At 40.4% G+C, this 17,723-nt stretch overlaps 1 protein-coding gene across 4 annotated transcripts; it reads left to right on the top strand.

Moving 5' to 3' along the window:
- Positions 1–56: 56 nt before the first annotated feature.
- Positions 57–17,603, top strand: wfs1 (wolframin ER transmembrane glycoprotein wfs1). 4 transcript variants are annotated; one of them, XM_028319988.1, is made up of 9 exons: positions 57–412; positions 2,150–2,254; positions 4,355–4,454; positions 8,981–9,100; positions 10,578–10,693; positions 11,661–11,771; positions 12,644–13,833; positions 14,216–14,724; positions 15,283–15,770. In XM_028319988.1, the coding sequence occupies exons 1-9, from the start codon at positions 379–381 to the stop codon at positions 15,650–15,652; spliced, it is 2,655 nt and encodes an 884-aa protein (XP_028175789.1). In that variant the 5' UTR covers positions 57–378; the 3' UTR covers positions 15,653–15,770. The 4 variants fall into 4 exon arrangements, with proteins under 4 accessions (XP_028175789.1, XP_028175791.1, XP_028175790.1 ...); XM_028319990.1 differs by lacking the exons at positions 2,150–2,254; positions 10,578–10,693 and adding exons at positions 2,743–2,829; positions 9,735–9,850 and having other exon boundaries at positions 61–412; XM_028319989.1 differs by lacking the exon at positions 10,578–10,693 and adding an exon at positions 9,735–9,850 and having other exon boundaries at positions 62–412; positions 2,153–2,254.
- The last annotated feature ends 120 nt before the right edge of the window (positions 17,604–17,723 follow it).

Genomic DNA, 17,723 nt, shown 5'->3' with positions numbered 1-17,723 from the left:
AAGGGGTGTGGGCGTTTGAGTGGGATTTGAGTTTACTTTCACCTAATCTCCTTTTGTCTATAATAATAACTTTCATTCTGTTACTCCACTGTCACTTATTTAATTTTAATGTGTTGTTTAATTAATATTGCCCACCACATCTCAAAGTTAAAAATCTCAAAACTTTGGCGTTTCGTTTTGCATCGCAAATAATGACATTTGCAAAGACTGTGATTGATCAATCACTTTTGACAAATTGAAATATTCGCGAGCGGAACTGGAGGAAAGTCAAAACATTACAATTAATTGGAAAAAATAGTGTTTTATTCTAAATCGCATGAATGTACGATAAAGAAAGAATTGAGACATTTAAGTTTAGTTATTTATGTGTGTTATAATATGCCGGTAGGTCGAAAACGGTGGAATCTTCATGGTAAGTACAAAAGTGTAATTTAGCCCAGTTTCCTTTTAATTACAAATCATTTGTTTACTTTTTAGAGAATCTAGATAACAAAATATTTACTAGTCCCCTCCAGGTAGTGTTTGTAACATTTTATGTGAACTGTTGAAAGATAATCATGGTTCAAATTCATTGAGTTAATGCATGATAAAATAGGAGCAATTACTGACCTTGTTTTAGGCACTTCTTTCCTACTAATGAATTAAAATTCATAGATACTTTCACTGTAACAATAATGAGTAATAATATTCATCAAAACTGCTGAGCTAAGAAGTTTCCTAACTAGACATTTTGGGTCTTTTTAGATAGGTATGTTTCCTAGATGTCAAGGTTTTATAAATAAGTTGAATGCAAACTTACATACCTTTTACTTACTGTAAAGTATTAGGTACATATCTACTGGAATACTATTCAAATATAACCTAATATTGCAGTTTCTGTCCTAAATACTTTTAGTCTACTACATATTCTTATTCTATTAAATTATGAATTAATTTCATTCTGCCAAATTGTAAAGTATTGTATGCCCGTTTTCACCATCAATCCCTAATTTTTAAGTGACTCATAAGGTAACACATAACAGGAATTTTGTTTTCATACGGGTTACTTAAAAATTAGGGATTGGTGGTGAAAATGGGAATTAATCTTTCTGTACAATGAATATAAATAAAAAGTGCAATTTAGATAGGTCTATCTCTATTTATTTTATCATTGATTTTTATTTACCTGCCTGTACAACATGCTATCATTCAAAGTGAGCTGCTTTTGGTTAAAGATTTCGAGTGAAGTTACATTCATACTTCCAAAATGTTATAACCCAGACAGGCAACATTTAGAACATCTTATTAACGAAGCTGTGTAAATATTTACTTTGTTTTAGTTGATTTGTTAAGTCTAGATTAAAATGAGTCCTTGTTGACTGAATGAATACAGTTCATTGTACTGTAGTAGCATAACTCTCATTGTAGAATGTATTTTTTATCATTTCTTCATATTGGTATAGTTCTTGCAACTTACAAAGGTGAGTGAGCTTTACTTGTGTGTGTACGTGTACATGCACATAACGATAGTGTAATGTCTGTCAAAACTTTTGAAAAAACAAACAGTAGCGAGCCACCACACATGTAAAGCTCACTCGCTCATCTATGCTTTTGTGAATTGCAACAACTATAATCGTAGTAGCAGTAGTAATGAGATCATTCATGGACTTATGGTCATACTCAGCTTTTGATCCAGAGGAGGTAGTCTGGTACAGGGGAGTAGTATGGTCCAGGGAGGTAGTATGGTCCAGGGGGGTAGTATGGTCCAGGGGGGTAGTATGGTCCAGGGGGGTAGTATGGTCCAGGGAGGTAGTATGGTCCAGGGGGGTAGTATGGTCCAGGGGGGTAGTATGGTCCAGGAGGGTAGTCTGGTCCAGAGGGATAGTATATTCCAGGGGGATAGTATGGTCCAAGGGCTAATCTTTTTTAGGCAAAAATTTCTTCCTTCTCATTAAGAGAGATGCCGCACGGACGTAGACATTGCGGTGCGGTGCCGCAGCGGGGTTGTAGCGTATTTAAACGCATACAGATTTATATGAACGGAGCGGCACTGCTGCGATGACGCACGGCTACGTCAACACCTATGTGCTATCTTTCTAAGACTTTATCAAACTGTTGAAGTTATTGTTATACTATGAAGTTCCCAATACTTTTTAGTGATCTCTTACAGATGGGCCACAAGGATCTCTGCGGCGGCTGCGCAACCAGCTGGCCGAGGATGGCTGCGCCGAGTCGCAGGTCGTGCTCGCTAAACAACTGCTAGAAGAGAAATGTGGTNAATGTGGTGAGTGTATGCTCTAAGGTAGGGAGAGGAACAAATCCCACCACCACCAATGGTTCTTCCTGCCTCACGGCGTACGAACCGAATCTCGGGAGAGCGCGCGGGTACTTCCCTGCTTTGGGCTCCTTTCCCCGGGCGCTTTGCTTGACTCCCTACAAATTTCTCGGATCCATGTCTATTCTCTTAGTCAATTCTTCCCCTTCTGGGGCTTGACACAACAAATACGGTACTTCGCGTCGGGCTGCTATCGTTGATAAATGTCATCACTTCTTCTCAAAACTTCGCCTGATTGTGTGTCAGGAGTGCGCAAACTCGTGCAGCGCGATCCAGTTACCTACTGCGACTACTCGTGAGGTAGTTGTGATATACAGGTCCTTGCTCGGCTCTCCGTATCGCATCCAGCATCTTCTGTCGAGCTTCGTCAGAGAGAGGAACAGTTGAAGGGGCTAGCAGACACCAGCCAGGATACACTCTCACTCCAGATGGGCCACAAGGATCTCTGCTCGCCGAGGACAGCTGCGCCGAGTCGCAGGTCGTGCTCGCTAAGCAACTGCTAGAAGAGAAATGTGGTAAGTTTAAGCCTAGACGCAGACCACCGACTTTTAGTTGGCCGATAGTTGGATGTATGAAAGTGCACACATTTCACCTTGGTAATGACATTACACTTTGGTATCGGACGATTCTTCATACAAATCAAAATCGGGCCCAACTATCGGCCAACTAAAAGTCGGTGGTCTGCGGTTAGGCTAAGTCGTGAGGTACGGAGGGTATTCAATTTCCCTCGAAGATTGAGAGGCTCGCTCGAGAGCGGGCCATAGATAGCCTGAGACTGAGCCGCAGACAAATATCCAAACAATAAGGACAATAACTCGCGGCTCCGTTTCGTTAGGCTTCGATCGACCTGCAAGCTTTCAAGAAGAGAGCGTATCTTCACCTTAAAGGCCGGCAATACACCTGTAACGCCCCTGGGTCTATGGGCGACGGTAATCACTTACCATCAGGTGATCTGTCTCCTCGTTTGCCTCCTGTCACTTAAAAAAAACTGTTAAGATCGTCGTTCTGTCTCCTTCCTAAAGTTGCTGTGCCCTAACTGGGTCCACATTGAATAACTACCTAAATTGCAAGACCTAATGTGAATGTGCTAATGTGGTTATGCAATAAACGATTGAGTATTGAGGACAACGTCATCGTCGTTGCCCCTTATTGCAGAAAGAGTCCCTGAAAACTCAATGTCCGTCCCCATCGGTCAGTGGGCATGCAAAAAGCATTTCGCGACGTGAAAAGAGGCCAAGGTAGGGAGAGAAATGTCAGGGGACACCAGTCAAGCATGTGTCGTTATCGAGTTTTACTCGCTACGATAATTATTACAGAACCACTTCCCTCTACATAAATATGAGGAATTTAGGCATATCCTCATTGGATATAATGTGTGCATCGGAAAAAAATAAGATGCACTGGCTTAATAAAAATAAAAGTACCAAGTACCTTACACTTTTCTTCTCTTTTCATGTTTTTTATCTTACATAAAGTGGAAGTTCTATCGCTTATTCGCGTTTAATAATAAATAATGATAAAACTAGTGCATACGAACTACGTTATTATTCCAAAAGGAAAATAATTACTATACAGACTTCCTTGGTCAGTGATAATATAATTGAACTAACTTAAGAAATTGTAAATCGCAAATGTGATTTTTATTTTATATAAATATTATTTTTATTATATTTGATACGAATTAAAAATTTATATTTTTTAATAATCACGAAAACAAAACAAATTGTGGGGGACAACGGAACTTTTTTGGTTTCGATGTCCACCACTGAGGGACAGAGCAACTCATTTCTTCTTAGTGTCCACCAGTAGGGCCCAACGGGAAGATTTCAGTAGCGCTGTCCCCCACTGGTGGACATTGCAACTTTTTTTCTCGATGTCCACCAGTGGTGGACAAATAGTGGGGGACATCGGGAATAAACGTTATAAAAGGCGTATTTCCTGTAAAAGGCCTACTGACTGGGTAGAACAGCTACAACAGAACTGCTTTGTCGTGTCGTCATATGCAAGCGTTATCATAATCCTCGTAATGTTTTATTGCAGAGCTTGAAGCAGATAAAATATCGAACTTCAAACAAGCTTTGGAATGGCTGATATGTGCTACTGAACAGGCCCATCCAGAAGCTAGAAGAATGTTGCGAAGGTAAGTTTATTTAAAAACTTTTTACTCAACCCCAAAACCATATTATGGTCAGTTATAAAAAATACTGGCACATAATTTTTTTTTTAAATATACAACTCTAATTTCAATAATAAGGTCAGTTATAAAAATACTGGCACGCAATAAATACTTTTTTTTAAATTGACTANATTGACAATGCTGTCAATCAGAAAAACTTTCAGAGGCCGATGTCATACGATCGGTCGGCCTTTAGAAAAATCTAAACAAACTACGGAAAATCCAAGCAAAGGACAACCACGATGGTAATATGAGGTAACCGACAATGCCCAGCATTCTTTAGTTACGTAAACATAAACACTGGTCACTTGAGGTACTACTCGCCAGCGGTAAACACGTATTTTTATAAGTTGTGTGTGTAGTTATTAATATAAATAAATGAATGGGCATATACACGATTTCGCTCTGTGGAAGATACGGTGGGATAGAGTTCGGGATGAGTTGCGGAGATCCATGTAAGTTTTGGGAGTTTGTTACCTAAGTACGTTTTTTTGGGTTGGTTAATCACAATTTTTGAGGATGCGGTCTGTAGAGGTATTGTCTTTAACCGATTGAGTCCCAGACGGCATTAATTAATGTCATAACAATTGATTATCTATTGTGTCTAGATTCGCGGAGCTTGAAGGATTAATAGATAGAACATTAACATCAGGTATTTTAGACTTCATTGTAGGAGCACGACTCTCTAATTTGCCAAGAGCAAAAGAGAGAATTTTATTTACTCTCTAAATCCCCATGCTGGCCAGACATGGGAAGCCTGATTGTCGCTTTACCGTTTTAAGATATCCTTGGGAATTAAGGGAGTGCTGGAACCACAGGCAGTAGATATCAATGTTTTTTCTTTCTTTCGTACTGCAACTAGTGGTTCTCACGTAACTTGTCGTTAACTCGAGGATATACTTCAGTATCTATTTATTTTTTGCTAACGTATTTTTTCTTTTTATGTCACAAATTAGTTTACACAAACATGGTATCAAAAACCGGACGCGTCTGTCAGTCAACCAGTTGTGATGAAAAATTTTCTATCCACTTGTCAACTCTGTAGCTGTAAAATGCGCGCCACGATAAACTTTTATGGGGGCATTCTATCGATTTTGCATGATACATTTGTCGTCTAAAATCGTCGATAAGATTTTATCATTTACCAATCCTAGCACTGGCCGTTCTAGCCAGTTAGACATTAAAAACAAAACAATATTCTGTCCTTATCACAGGTGTATCCGTAGCGGTGTGATAGACGAGGACAGCGCGGCGATTGTCCGCGCCAAGTCCTGTCTCGCCGCGAGTCGCCAGGAGACGGTCGCTAGGAAGGCGGCCAGAGACCTCTTCGCAAGGTATCATCAAAGATAAAACTTTTTTATTTGATCCATATTATTTAGGCGGTAATCGACAAAAGTCGGTGTCAAATTGCTTAGGACCTGAAATGCGATAAAAGCTAATACATACGTCATTTAACATTATATGGGCGTGTGTTGACGAGCTGATTGACTGAACTGACGGCCGATGGGGCAGCAAGGTTCTGGAATAGAGGCTGCGTACCGGAAAACGCAGCGTGAGACGTTCACCTACAAGGTGGACCGACGACATTGTAAAGGTAGCAGGGAAGTGCTGGACGCAGGTCGCTACCAATCGATCAACATGAAAAGCATTGGGGGTGGTCTATGTTCAGCAGTGGACGTCCTATGGCTGAAATGATGTGTTGACGAGCTAGTCCAGTGTCGGGCTCATCAACCTACCCACTTATGGTTTATGAATGACCTTATTTATTTGTATTATTTGGACTTTTATTTATGAGCGCTGTCTTTAAGGCCGCTTTCACATTAGGGCGTAAGAAGCACAACAGCAGCGCAGCAGCGGCGTTTTTATAATGTGAAGGCATGCAATCGCTGTCACATAGTATGAAATTATCGGCAGCGCGTTTGTCGCGCTGCTAAAGTCGCCTAAATGTGAAAGCGCTCTTAAAATACCCTACTGTGTTATTAAAACTTTTGTAACTCATTAGCTCAGTGGCCAGACCAGTAGCCCTCTTTCTGAAAGTCTTAAGTACAGTCGCGGAATGAAAAGGTTCGTCACCTTAGTGTCGGTTTTCGCTTGCACTAGGTACTTTAAGAGTCAAACCTGCCAACATAACCGTGCAAGAAACAGTGCTGCTAACATTTAAATAAATATGACGTTTGCTAACGAATAATGTGTGCAATGTTACAAAATGTAGTTTTTTTTATTTAATAGATAATGGCAGGTTGAACCAACAAGAAGGTTTTAGTTTATCTATCATAATAATCTTCTTGACAAGTTAAATCGTCAAACAACTTTGATCTGAATAATTTTGAACTTTACTGACGAACAGTTAAAGATTATTTTCTCTAACTCGAGATTTTTCTGTAACATAGTTTAAAAAAGTAATATGTGCTCGTGATTCGTTGAAGGAATCAATTTGAAAACTGACGAACCTTTTCATTCCGTGACTGTACAAGTCCCTTAGCTGTTGGTAATATTTTTGTCTTATTTGTTCATATTTAGCCTGTCAAACGGAAAGCAGTATAAATTCCAGAGACGGCCAATTTTTTCAAGTGTAACAGTTTGCTTATGTTTCTGTTTATAATCCAGCCTGTCGAACGGAGAGCAGTACATAACGACCGCGCAGCTCGAGCGAAGGATCCGCGAGATCTGCAGCACCACGCTCTGCAAGCAGGACCCGGACTCCCCGGATGAGGACGACCCAGGTAAACTGACTGACTGACTGACATAGTGATCTATCAACGCCAAGCCCAAACCACTGGACGGATCGGGCTGAAATTTGGCATGCAGGTGGATGTTATGACGTAGGCATCCGATAAGAAAGGATTTTACAAAACTCCACCCCTAAGGGGGTAAAACGGGATCCACGCGTACGAAGTCGCGGGCGGCCGCTAGTAAAAATAAATAAATAATAAATAAATACCTATTTTAGGCACCAGACTCTCACACTATAGGTTTTCATTGTCAGCATAGTAGAGGCTAAGCATTACAATATTTTAAGTGTCTCGGTTAGATTCTCACTCTGATCCGATGAGACCTGGTGACCTGTAATAACAGGTATCCTTTATACCTCTCAGTCACCAGACTCTCACACTATAGGTTTTCATTGTCAGCATAGAAGGTTAAGCATTACAATATTGTATCATACTTTATTCGTTCGTTCGTTCGTTCGTTTCAGCCAAAGGCCTCCCCCAATGATTTCCATAACGACCGGTCCTGCGCTGCCCGCATCCAGGCTCTTCCCGCGACCTTCACCAGATCGTCGGTCCACCTAGTGGGAGGCCTGCCCACGCTACCTTCCGGCTCTTAAATACTATTAATCATTCAGCATAAAAGCGCGCGGAGTCGTCCACGCGGGTTCCTCTAATCTGACGTTTCTTGTATGACATTGACATTATAAGAATGTCAATGTCACTGTGACAGCAGCTCATTGGCTATAACGGCTATATTTCACCGGGACATCATGGCGGCGCAACCAGTCGCCGCTACCAACAAAATGTATGCAGCTCTATAGAGAGTTACTCACCTGGTGTCCGTTTGGTTGCGCAAAGCTGCATACATTTTGTTGGTAGCAGGCGACTGGCTGCGACGCCATAGTGTCCCGGTGAAATATAGCCGTTACGATACCGTTATTTTAACGTTTTAGATGTTTCACAATTATTATTAAAAGTACCTATAAATATATTTGTGTAGACGAGGCTCGCGCACTAGGCGACGAGCAAGCCCTGGAGCCGTCTCAACTACAGGCCGGGGACCAACCGCATTCCAACGGGACCCTGCGCCCTACGCACGCGCTCGACGACGGTGAGTCTAGTACCTAGTANGTTTGTTACGTTTTTTTGAGTTGGTTAATCACAATTTTTGAGGTTACGGTCTGTAGAAATATTGTCTTTAGTAGATAGAACATTAACATCAGGTATTTTAGACTTCATTGTAGGAGCACGACTCTCTAATTTGCCAAGAGCAAGGGGCAAAGAGAATTTTATTTACTCTCTAAATCCCCATGCTGGCCAGACATGGGAAGCCTGATTGTCGCTTTGCCGTTTTACGATATCCTTGGGGAATATGGGAGTGTTGGAACCACAGGCTGTAGATATCAATGTTTTTTCTTTCTTTCATAGTGCAATTAGTGGTTCTCACGCAACTTGTCGTTAACTCGAGGATATACTTCAGTATTTATTTTTTGCTAACGTATTTTTTCTTTTTATGTCACAAATTAGTTTACAAACATGGTTTCAAAAACCGGACGCGTCTGTCAACCAGTTGTGATGAACAATTTTCTATCCACTTGTCAACTCTGTAGCTGTAAAATGCGCGCCACGATAATCTTTTATGGAGGCATTCTATCGTTTTTGCATGATACATTTGTCGTCTAAAATCGTCGATAAGTTTTTATCATTTACCAATCCTAGCACTGGCAGTTCTAGCCAGTTAGACATTAAAAACAAAACAATCTTCTGTCCTTATCACAGGTGCATTCGCAGCGGTGTGATAGACGAGGACAGCGCGGCGATTGTCCGCGCCAAGTCCTGTCTCGCCGCGAGTCGTCAGGAGACGGTCGCTAGGAAGGCGGCCAGAGACCTCTTCGCAAGGTATCATCAAGGATAAAACTTTTTTATTTGATCCATATTATTTAGGTGGTAAGCGGCAAAAGTCGGTGTCAAATTGTCGATGGTCGGTAGTTTCATCCTCTATTTTGGTTGAAGTTTGGCCTGAAATGGAAAAAAAGAGCCAATACATACGTCATTTTACATTATATAGGCGTGTGTTGACGAGCCAGTCCAGCGTCGGGCTCATCAACCCAGCGACTTATGGTTTATGATCTTATTTGGACTTTTATTTACGAACGCTGTCTTTAAGGCCGCTTTCACATTATGGCGTGAGAAGCGCGACAGCGGCGTTTTTATAATGTGAAGGCATGCATCCGCTGTCATGTAGTACGAAATTATCGGTAGCGCATTTGTCGCGCTGCTAAAGTCGCCTAAATGTGAAAGAGCTCTAAAATACCCTACAGTTATTAAAACTTTTGTGACTCAGTAGCTCAGTCACAGTGGCCAGACCAGTAGCCCCGTTCTAAAAGTCCTAGGTCCAAGTCCCTTAGCTGTTGGTAATATTTTTGTCTTATTTGTTCATATTTAGCCTGTCAAACGGAAAGCAGTATAAATTCCAGAGACGGCCAATTTTTTCAAGTGTAACAGTTTGCTTATGTTTCTGTTTATATTCCAGCCTGTCGAACGGAGAGCAGTACATAACGACCGCGCAGCTCGAGCGAAGGATCCGCGAGATCTGCAGCACCACGCTCTGCAAGCAGGACCCGGACTCCCCGGACGAGGACGACCCGGGTGAGGTCTAGTATAGTGACACTACTACTGTTCAGGCACACATGCTTTCAATGAACACGGTACAATGAAGGCTATTGTTTTAGCGCTCACCAGTTAGCGCCACTGTAGAGTAAGGTCCTGTCACTTGCTAGTTAGTAGCGAAGACAGTGGCACCAACTGGTGAGCTCGAAAGTGGTAGGAGGACTATCGCATTTGCACTCATCAAGATGGCGCCACTGTAGAGTAAGGTCCTGTCAATCGCCAGGGGTGCCAACTGTTAAGTATAAAAACGATAGCCCTCATTGCGCGGGACCTATTTAAATCTGCCGCCAACTCCGTCCCGCCAAAACTTACACGGCGAGCGCGCGCGACTACAGATGCGCCGCGCTCCACGACGGCAAACGAACGAAAACTACGCTACGCACTCTCTCGCGTTTGGGCCGGCTCCGCGAGTGCCACGCTTATTGTGTGCTCCAACGGAAATGTGAAATTTGGTGACTTTTTGGAAATGTTTTGTGTGTGAGGCCTCCACCATACTGTGCTTGAAGTCAATGACTCAAGTGAACCACCGAAGGCACCGGGCGAAGCCCTAACCAGGCGTCCTACAGAGTACCTACCAGCAACGCGGCGGAAGACAAGGTACCTGTTCGATTGTTTCTGTGTTTTGTTGATTGTGTTGTGCCTGGACTACACTGGGGAACTCATATTCGGTTAAGCTATCGAAGTAGTTAACAACTACTGTATGCAGCCTGTCCAACGGAGAGCAGTACATAACGACCGCTCAGCTCGAGCGCCGGATTCGCGAGATTTGCAGCACCACGCTCTGCAAGCAGGACCCGGACTCCCCGGACGAGGACGACCCAGGTAAAACGTCAAAACTGCGCCCCGATTGCGCTAAAAAATTTCAACTGCAAGTCTGCAACGCGACTGGACGACGAACGAAAATCAGCTGTTTTGATAAATCCGTATCGCGGTGGCGTTTTGACAGCTAGATGAAACGAGGCCGTAACGTCAACGGTCCGCAACTGTGCCTTTGGGTAAAAGCTGACAGAAAGATACATTCTCTTAAACGCAGTCAAACGCTTCACGAATATTTGAGATGATCGGACTTTGCCAAAAAGTGCATAAATTCGATGTTTCGTCTTTGTTTACGCGTGAATTTTACCGCGATACCGAATTGCACTTCGGCTGGAATGAAAATGCAGCGTAACTGGAGTGTAGACTGGAGATGAAACGCGAACGAATTGGAGACATTACAAATTCTTTCTTTCTTCCTTTTATCCACAACGAGGCAAAGCTCTTTTCCTGTATCTCACTTGACTACGCGATTATTTATTATCTCCCACACATAATACAGAAAAAAAAGATAAAAAGACACATGAGAGAAGACACAATGAGTGTGCGAGACCGGTGTCTAAGCTAGGTAAATGAATACCTATGTTACAGGTCACCAATTGCTGTTTTTTGTGTGTTCTTGGAATGGGAGCATCAACTCAAATGAATAGTGATTATTTAAAATGATATAGTACTAGCGGCCGCCCGCGACTTCGTACGCGTGGATCCTGTTTTACCCCCTTTTCCCGAATTTTCTTTGCTATAAACCTCACGGAGCCCGAGACCTTTCCAACGAATGCAAAACCGTGGATATCGGTTCGTGCGTTCTGGAGTTATAGCGTCAGGGAGGAAAACCCGACTTATTTTTATATAGTAGATAATATTTTTTGATTGTTTTTCGTAGAGATTAGATGTTGCACGACTTGAAGAGAATTTCTGTGAACTTTCGCCTCTATAATATTAGTATACCAATCGGCTAATATTTTTTGTGTTTCAGATGAGGCTCGCGCTTTAGGTGACGAGCAAGCCCTGGAGCCGTCGCAACTACAGGCCGGGGACCAACCGCATTCCAACGGGACCCTGCGCCCTACGCACGCGCCCGACGATGGTGAGTTCACTAGTACCCCTCCAAATGCCTTTAGATACCTACTGCCCCTCTTAATACCTGGTACCCCTTCAGATATCTAGTGGTCCCTTGATACCCATCCAGATACCTAGTACCCCTCCAGATACCTGTTGCCCCCTGTAGATACTTAGTGTACCTCCAGATACCTGTTGCCCACTCTAGATACGTACTTGGAGCACCTCCACATACTATTTCCCTCTAGATACAAAGTACCATTCCAGATACCTAGTACTCCTCTAGATACAAAATACCCCTTCATATACCTAGTACCCCTCCAGATACCTAGTACTCCTCTGGATACATAGTACCCCTTCTGATACAAAGCCCCTCTAGATTTTGTTGACCACTCTAGATACGTACTTGGAGCACCTCCACATACTATTACCCTCTAGATACAAAGTACCCTTCCAGATACCTAGTACTCCTCTAGATACAAAATACCCCTTCATATACCTAGTACCCCTCCAGATACCTAGTACTCCTCTGGATACATAGTACCCCTTCTGATACAAAGCCCCTCTAGATTTTGTTGTCCACTCTAGATACGTACTTGGAGCACCTCCACATACTATTACCCTCTAGATACAAAGTACCCTTCCAGATACCTAGTACTCCTCTAGATACAAAATACCCCTTCTGATACAAAGTACCCTTCCAGATACCTAGTACTCTAGATACATAATACCCCTTCTAATACAAAGCCCCTTCAGATACCTGTTGCCCGCTCTAGATACCTAGTATCCCTCTCAAGATTACTCAAAAATTACCTTTTGTGTGAGCAGCTTAACTTAATGAAATAACGTTAAAGTGATAATATTTTCTAGAGAGCATAACAATGAAATTCCTTTTTGCAGATTATCCAGACGCCTGCGCACCAAACGACGATATCCGAAACCTAACAGTTGACAATCTTGTCTCAGCAGCCGTCGACTACTGTCAAGGCGAACTACCCCTCGTGACATATGACCTCACTCTCACAGACCCCAGTGTCAAAGCCTTAGACCACATCCCCTTGCTACACCAAGCATTCCTACACCCTATAGTCTTCATTCAAGTGTTATATCTCAAGCTGTTATACTACTTTGCTACATTCTCTTTCAGGCTCTCAAATATTGAATTAGCCCTTCTTCTAATAGCATACTTATCGGTCAGCGCGGATAGTCTATACCATCTAGTCCCTCTAGTTTTGTACTACGTCAGTTTTGTCGCAATGGTCATATGCACGTTCAAAATGATTCATGCAAAACGCCAGTTTGTAGACTTCAGAAAATGGTCAGGTCTTTTTTTGAGATATAGCGATGGGAATCTTCAGCCAGATGAATCTGAAAATCTGTTTGTGAAAAACAATTTGGGGCCATTTATGCAGTTCTTCTTGGCGCTATTCATCAATTTGTTTTTATACCCCTTTATTGCCACACAGTGGGTCCCGTTCTCCGAATTTTGCGTCCTATCTTTCTTCCTAATGTTCCTCACCTTATTCTCTTTTGGGACAAATGGGAATCCATACCCAGATGTACTGGCGTTAGTTTCTTTCGGCATAAATGTCCTGGCCAAGTACCCATATGAGAAAGACACAGTTGTACACCAAGGCTGGCGGTTTCTAGATCTCCACATATCGAATTATCCGTCTTACATCCTAGGAAATAGCATCGAGTTTTGTCTGAACGCGCGCGTGTTCTTTTCTCTATTAATACCTATAATTTTAGTCCTTATGGCGAAGAGAAGTGAATGGAAAGGATTCTTCAAATATACCTTACCCCATTGTGTGACTCTCAGTTGGTTGCAGATGTTCATTATGTGTTCCCATGGGTGCACTACGTATGGTTTGATAAGGGGCACACTTGCTTTGGTGTGCTCTTTTCTATTCTTGCCTTTGATAGGGGTGGTTACAGTGACTCTGCCTATATTCGCGTTCCTACAATACATAACGTTGTCCAGAGTTCTGTATACGGTTTCTATTGTGGTAGGGTTTGGACTGAGTTTGTTTGTAACCTGCTTGCTGGCCAAATCAGAGGTGACTAAGAAGTTCGTCACGCCGTTTCAGGTGAGAAAATATTTTATACTACAGTTTTTTTGGTTAGATTTTTATTTATTATATTAAGGTTTTCTTTGAGTACACAAAATATTTTTACAGAGATTACAGAACTACTTTTTAAATTGACAAAATGATCTTAGAATATGAATATACATTTATTAGATTTATGCCCGTTTTCACCATCAATCCCTAATTTTTAAGTGACCCCTATGAAAACAAAATTCCTATTAAATGTTACCGTAAGGGTCACTTAAAAATTAGGGATTGGTGGTGAAAACGGGCATTACTCTCTTGCTCACAATAATGCCAAATTGAAAGAATAAAAAGAATTTGACTATTTTTTCTACACCAAATAGTTTCAAATTACAAAAAAAGTATTTTTTATTTTCAGCTTGCCGTCGGCCTCCTAACCCTAATCTATTTCGGCAACCAGTTCGTAGCAAACGTGCAAGATGACGGCCTACCCTCCGGATTAATCGAGCTAATTGGCGACGAGAAAGCCAGCATCAAAAACCTCCTCAAAAACGAGTTCATAACCGACTACGACGACAATACTTACCACATAAACTGGGACGATTATTATACGCAGTGTAACATGCCTTCTTGGTCGGATTATAACATGGCGGAAACGCAAATCAAGTGTTCTGTACTAGATGGCGCTAACGTCAATTGGGAAGGTTACATCAAGGAGGTCAAACTCAAAACTGTCGTAAACAGATGGAATGACTTCGCTTCGTGGTTGCCAGCGTTTTTGAAGGAGTATTTCAAATGTTACTACGGCGAGGAGTATGCGACGTTATGCCAGAATACGGAAGGTCCAAATTCGGTTAAGGAGTGCGAGTTTGTGAGGAGTGTTGCAAGGCAAAGCGGGAAGAGTTGCCATTTGAATAATTTGGACGAGTAAGTTGTTTTTTATATTATTACCTTTAGAATAGACACAAACTTATCACTTAACATTTGTTGAGTATTCGCTATCGCATTAACATAATTGATGGATGCCAGTTGCTTTATTTGTCAGATATCTCTATCTGTAACCCCTGCAATCCTGCAACCGAAAGTTGTAAATTATTTATTTTTGTTTGTGACACCTAAAACCAAAACGAGTTTTTCTGACACATAAGACTTTTTTGTTTATCTGAAAACTCTGCTTGTCTTTGGGCAAGCAAATGGTCGTTGATACTATTAATTTCTAAAGCCCGGTCCGTGAGCACGTAGAATTTTGTCCAATGACCCCTAGCTACCCATCCTTATCGCTTGCGCGTAATTATATTGATGTCGCGACTGTGCGACGGGCGCCGCAGTGAGTGTGCGAGCGCGATAGCAACATAATTACGCGCGAGCAATAAGGATGGGTATCTTGGGGTCATTGGACAAAATTCTACGTGCTCACGGACCAGACTATAGGCAATATATTTATATTAAAATATACACAACATTAAGCAGTTATTCTTATTTCAGATACACCTACGAAGTAAAACTGCTTATGGAAGCGGGCGGCGGGATCCTAAAACGTCGTTCCGAAATCTCCGTCATTTTCGACCACATATTCTCAAACTTCACCCGGTCCCTTCGCGTCGACGACAAAATACGCTTCAAAGGTACCCTCTCCAACGATCCAGGTACCTACAATATTGGCACTAAAGACCTAGTCATTAAGGGTCATGAGATATCGTGTATAGAATGCAAAGACGCCTCAGGCAGTATAAGCTCAAAAATGCCAGCGTCTTCAAAATTCTCGGACTTGTTCAAAACGATTGTCAACGACTGTGTAGTGTCGACTAAATACATTTTGAACTTTTTACTCAATCCTGTAATCGTTTTTAAGTAAGTTTTCTCGGGATTGTCTGTTGGGCGAAATATCTTTTCTTCAAATACATGCAAAAGCAAAGTAAGACTATTATACTGTTCCTAAATAGTTCGAATAATCAAAAATAGTTTGAAATGAAGATATTTCTTCACGTTCAACACGTATTGAATTGATAAATGTATTGTTAGTGTTGCCGAAACATCGATATTTTGATATCGATAGTCATTGCGTATGATTCGATATACAACACTGAACGAGCTCACTTTTGTCGATTTGATAAAATATGTGGTAATAATAAATAAATGTCTATAATAGTTGATCTCTAAAAACGCCTATGGTTTTATATTTATCGTTTTTCATTAATATGGCTATTTACGTTTATTAAAAAAAAAAACGTCTAATAATGTATTCCAAAGCGTATTTTTGTGGAGTGCAATATTTACTGTATTAATATGTATGGTGCAATGAAATGAAAATATTTTTGAACAAGTTTTTTGAAGGATGTATTCTCTTATTTGATGTTTTTATGTAACATTAGCAATCAATTAACTAAATAATGTAGCTTTTTCTTTCCTTCAATACTTTGTTGTATTACTAGCAATTTAGCAAACTGTCGACCAAAAATAATTATTGCTTTATGATAGAGATTCTCTAGATTCGTTCACTCATTGAAAGGAGGTGGGACTATCCATGCTAGTACGATGGCTACTGCGTTAGATATCGATTTATCAGCTGAGTGACATCACTAATTATTTCGGCCGAATAGAAATGGCATTTTCCAGACTGATATTTTTATTGTGTTATGCTTTTATAAAATTAATAACCAAGTTATTTTTATGATATTTAATGGTTACTCATAACTTATTAATTCTTCACACTTGTTTGATGCTTTGTACCATTGTTAAAAATATTTAAAAGTTTAAAAGAACAAAGGCGAAATTATCTTGCTGCTACTTGCACAATTTTCATACAGTATAACAATCACGGTTTACTTTAAATCATACATTAGAAAAGTATTCGTTATTGAGTGTCAGTTTAAAACGTAGAGTTTTTGAAATTAATTCACCCGAATAATATTATAATAAAAAAATAAATACGTGTCTAAAAAGGAAGTTCTCAATATAATAAAATAATTGTTTATAGTTGTTATGCTTTACTTTGGATTCAATTGTTTTTTTTATAAAACCTATGCGGGTAATTCTGAGATAAATCATAGTTTTAATTATGACTGCTACGTCACCATATTGTTATGTTAATAAAGTATAAAAAAATACAGTGTAATTACGAAGATTGTGTGTAATTTATGATCTTTTATGTTTGACGTTTTGTATTATTATTGTAGATGTAATGTTGATTGAAATGGATTAAGACCTGTATTTTGAAAAGATTATAATTTCAGAATACAGGTTTGAAAATGTGTCGTGCAATTTGATGATTCGAATATGTATTTGATATGTAAAAATTTATAAAATAGACAGAATTGTCATTGTTAAAAAACGTTTTGTCTCTTTCGATGCGATTGTAGGTGACAAAACAACGTGTAATTTTTCTTCGTTGCCCACATTTTCTTACTGCTACTATTCGTTGCGATTAGTCGTTAGTGCTATCGTTCATAGGCGACTACTAGTTACTGCCACTGGTTGAAAAAATCACTTTTGGCCCAGTGACTAGTGTCTACCAGTAGTGATCCTGATAGTAGGTATTGATGACAAGTCGCTACTCTTGACTAGTGACCAGTGACCTTTTGTGCGGCAACGATTAACTTACATTATAAAAACAACGTTTTAAAAAGAGTAGTGGGTATTGTGCTGTTTATAAATGTCTATGTAAAAAAATAATCTGTGAAATAAATGTAAATACGATTGATAAATTACGTAAATGACATTATAATGTATTTTTTAAATAATGTTAGACTTTACTCGCCTATAGAGTAAAAGGGTATCGTTTTATGACAATAGAATATATGAAATGTCAAGTGTTATATGAATAAAGGAATATTTTGACTGAATATTATCGTTTTTCGTTATCTCGTATTAAATTATTTAATTGATAAGTAGGTACACTTACAAAGTAATAATGTTGCAAACGACAA

Source organism: Ostrinia furnacalis, unplaced genomic scaffold (assembly GCF_004193835.3).
Source record: "Ostrinia furnacalis isolate ACB-3 unplaced genomic scaffold, ASM419383v2 OfSCF7340, whole genome shotgun sequence".
Lineage (NCBI taxonomy): Eukaryota > Metazoa > Arthropoda > Insecta > Lepidoptera > Crambidae > Ostrinia > Ostrinia furnacalis.
Note: the sequence above shows the minus strand (reverse complement) of the source record. Positions and strands in the feature narration are given on the sequence as shown.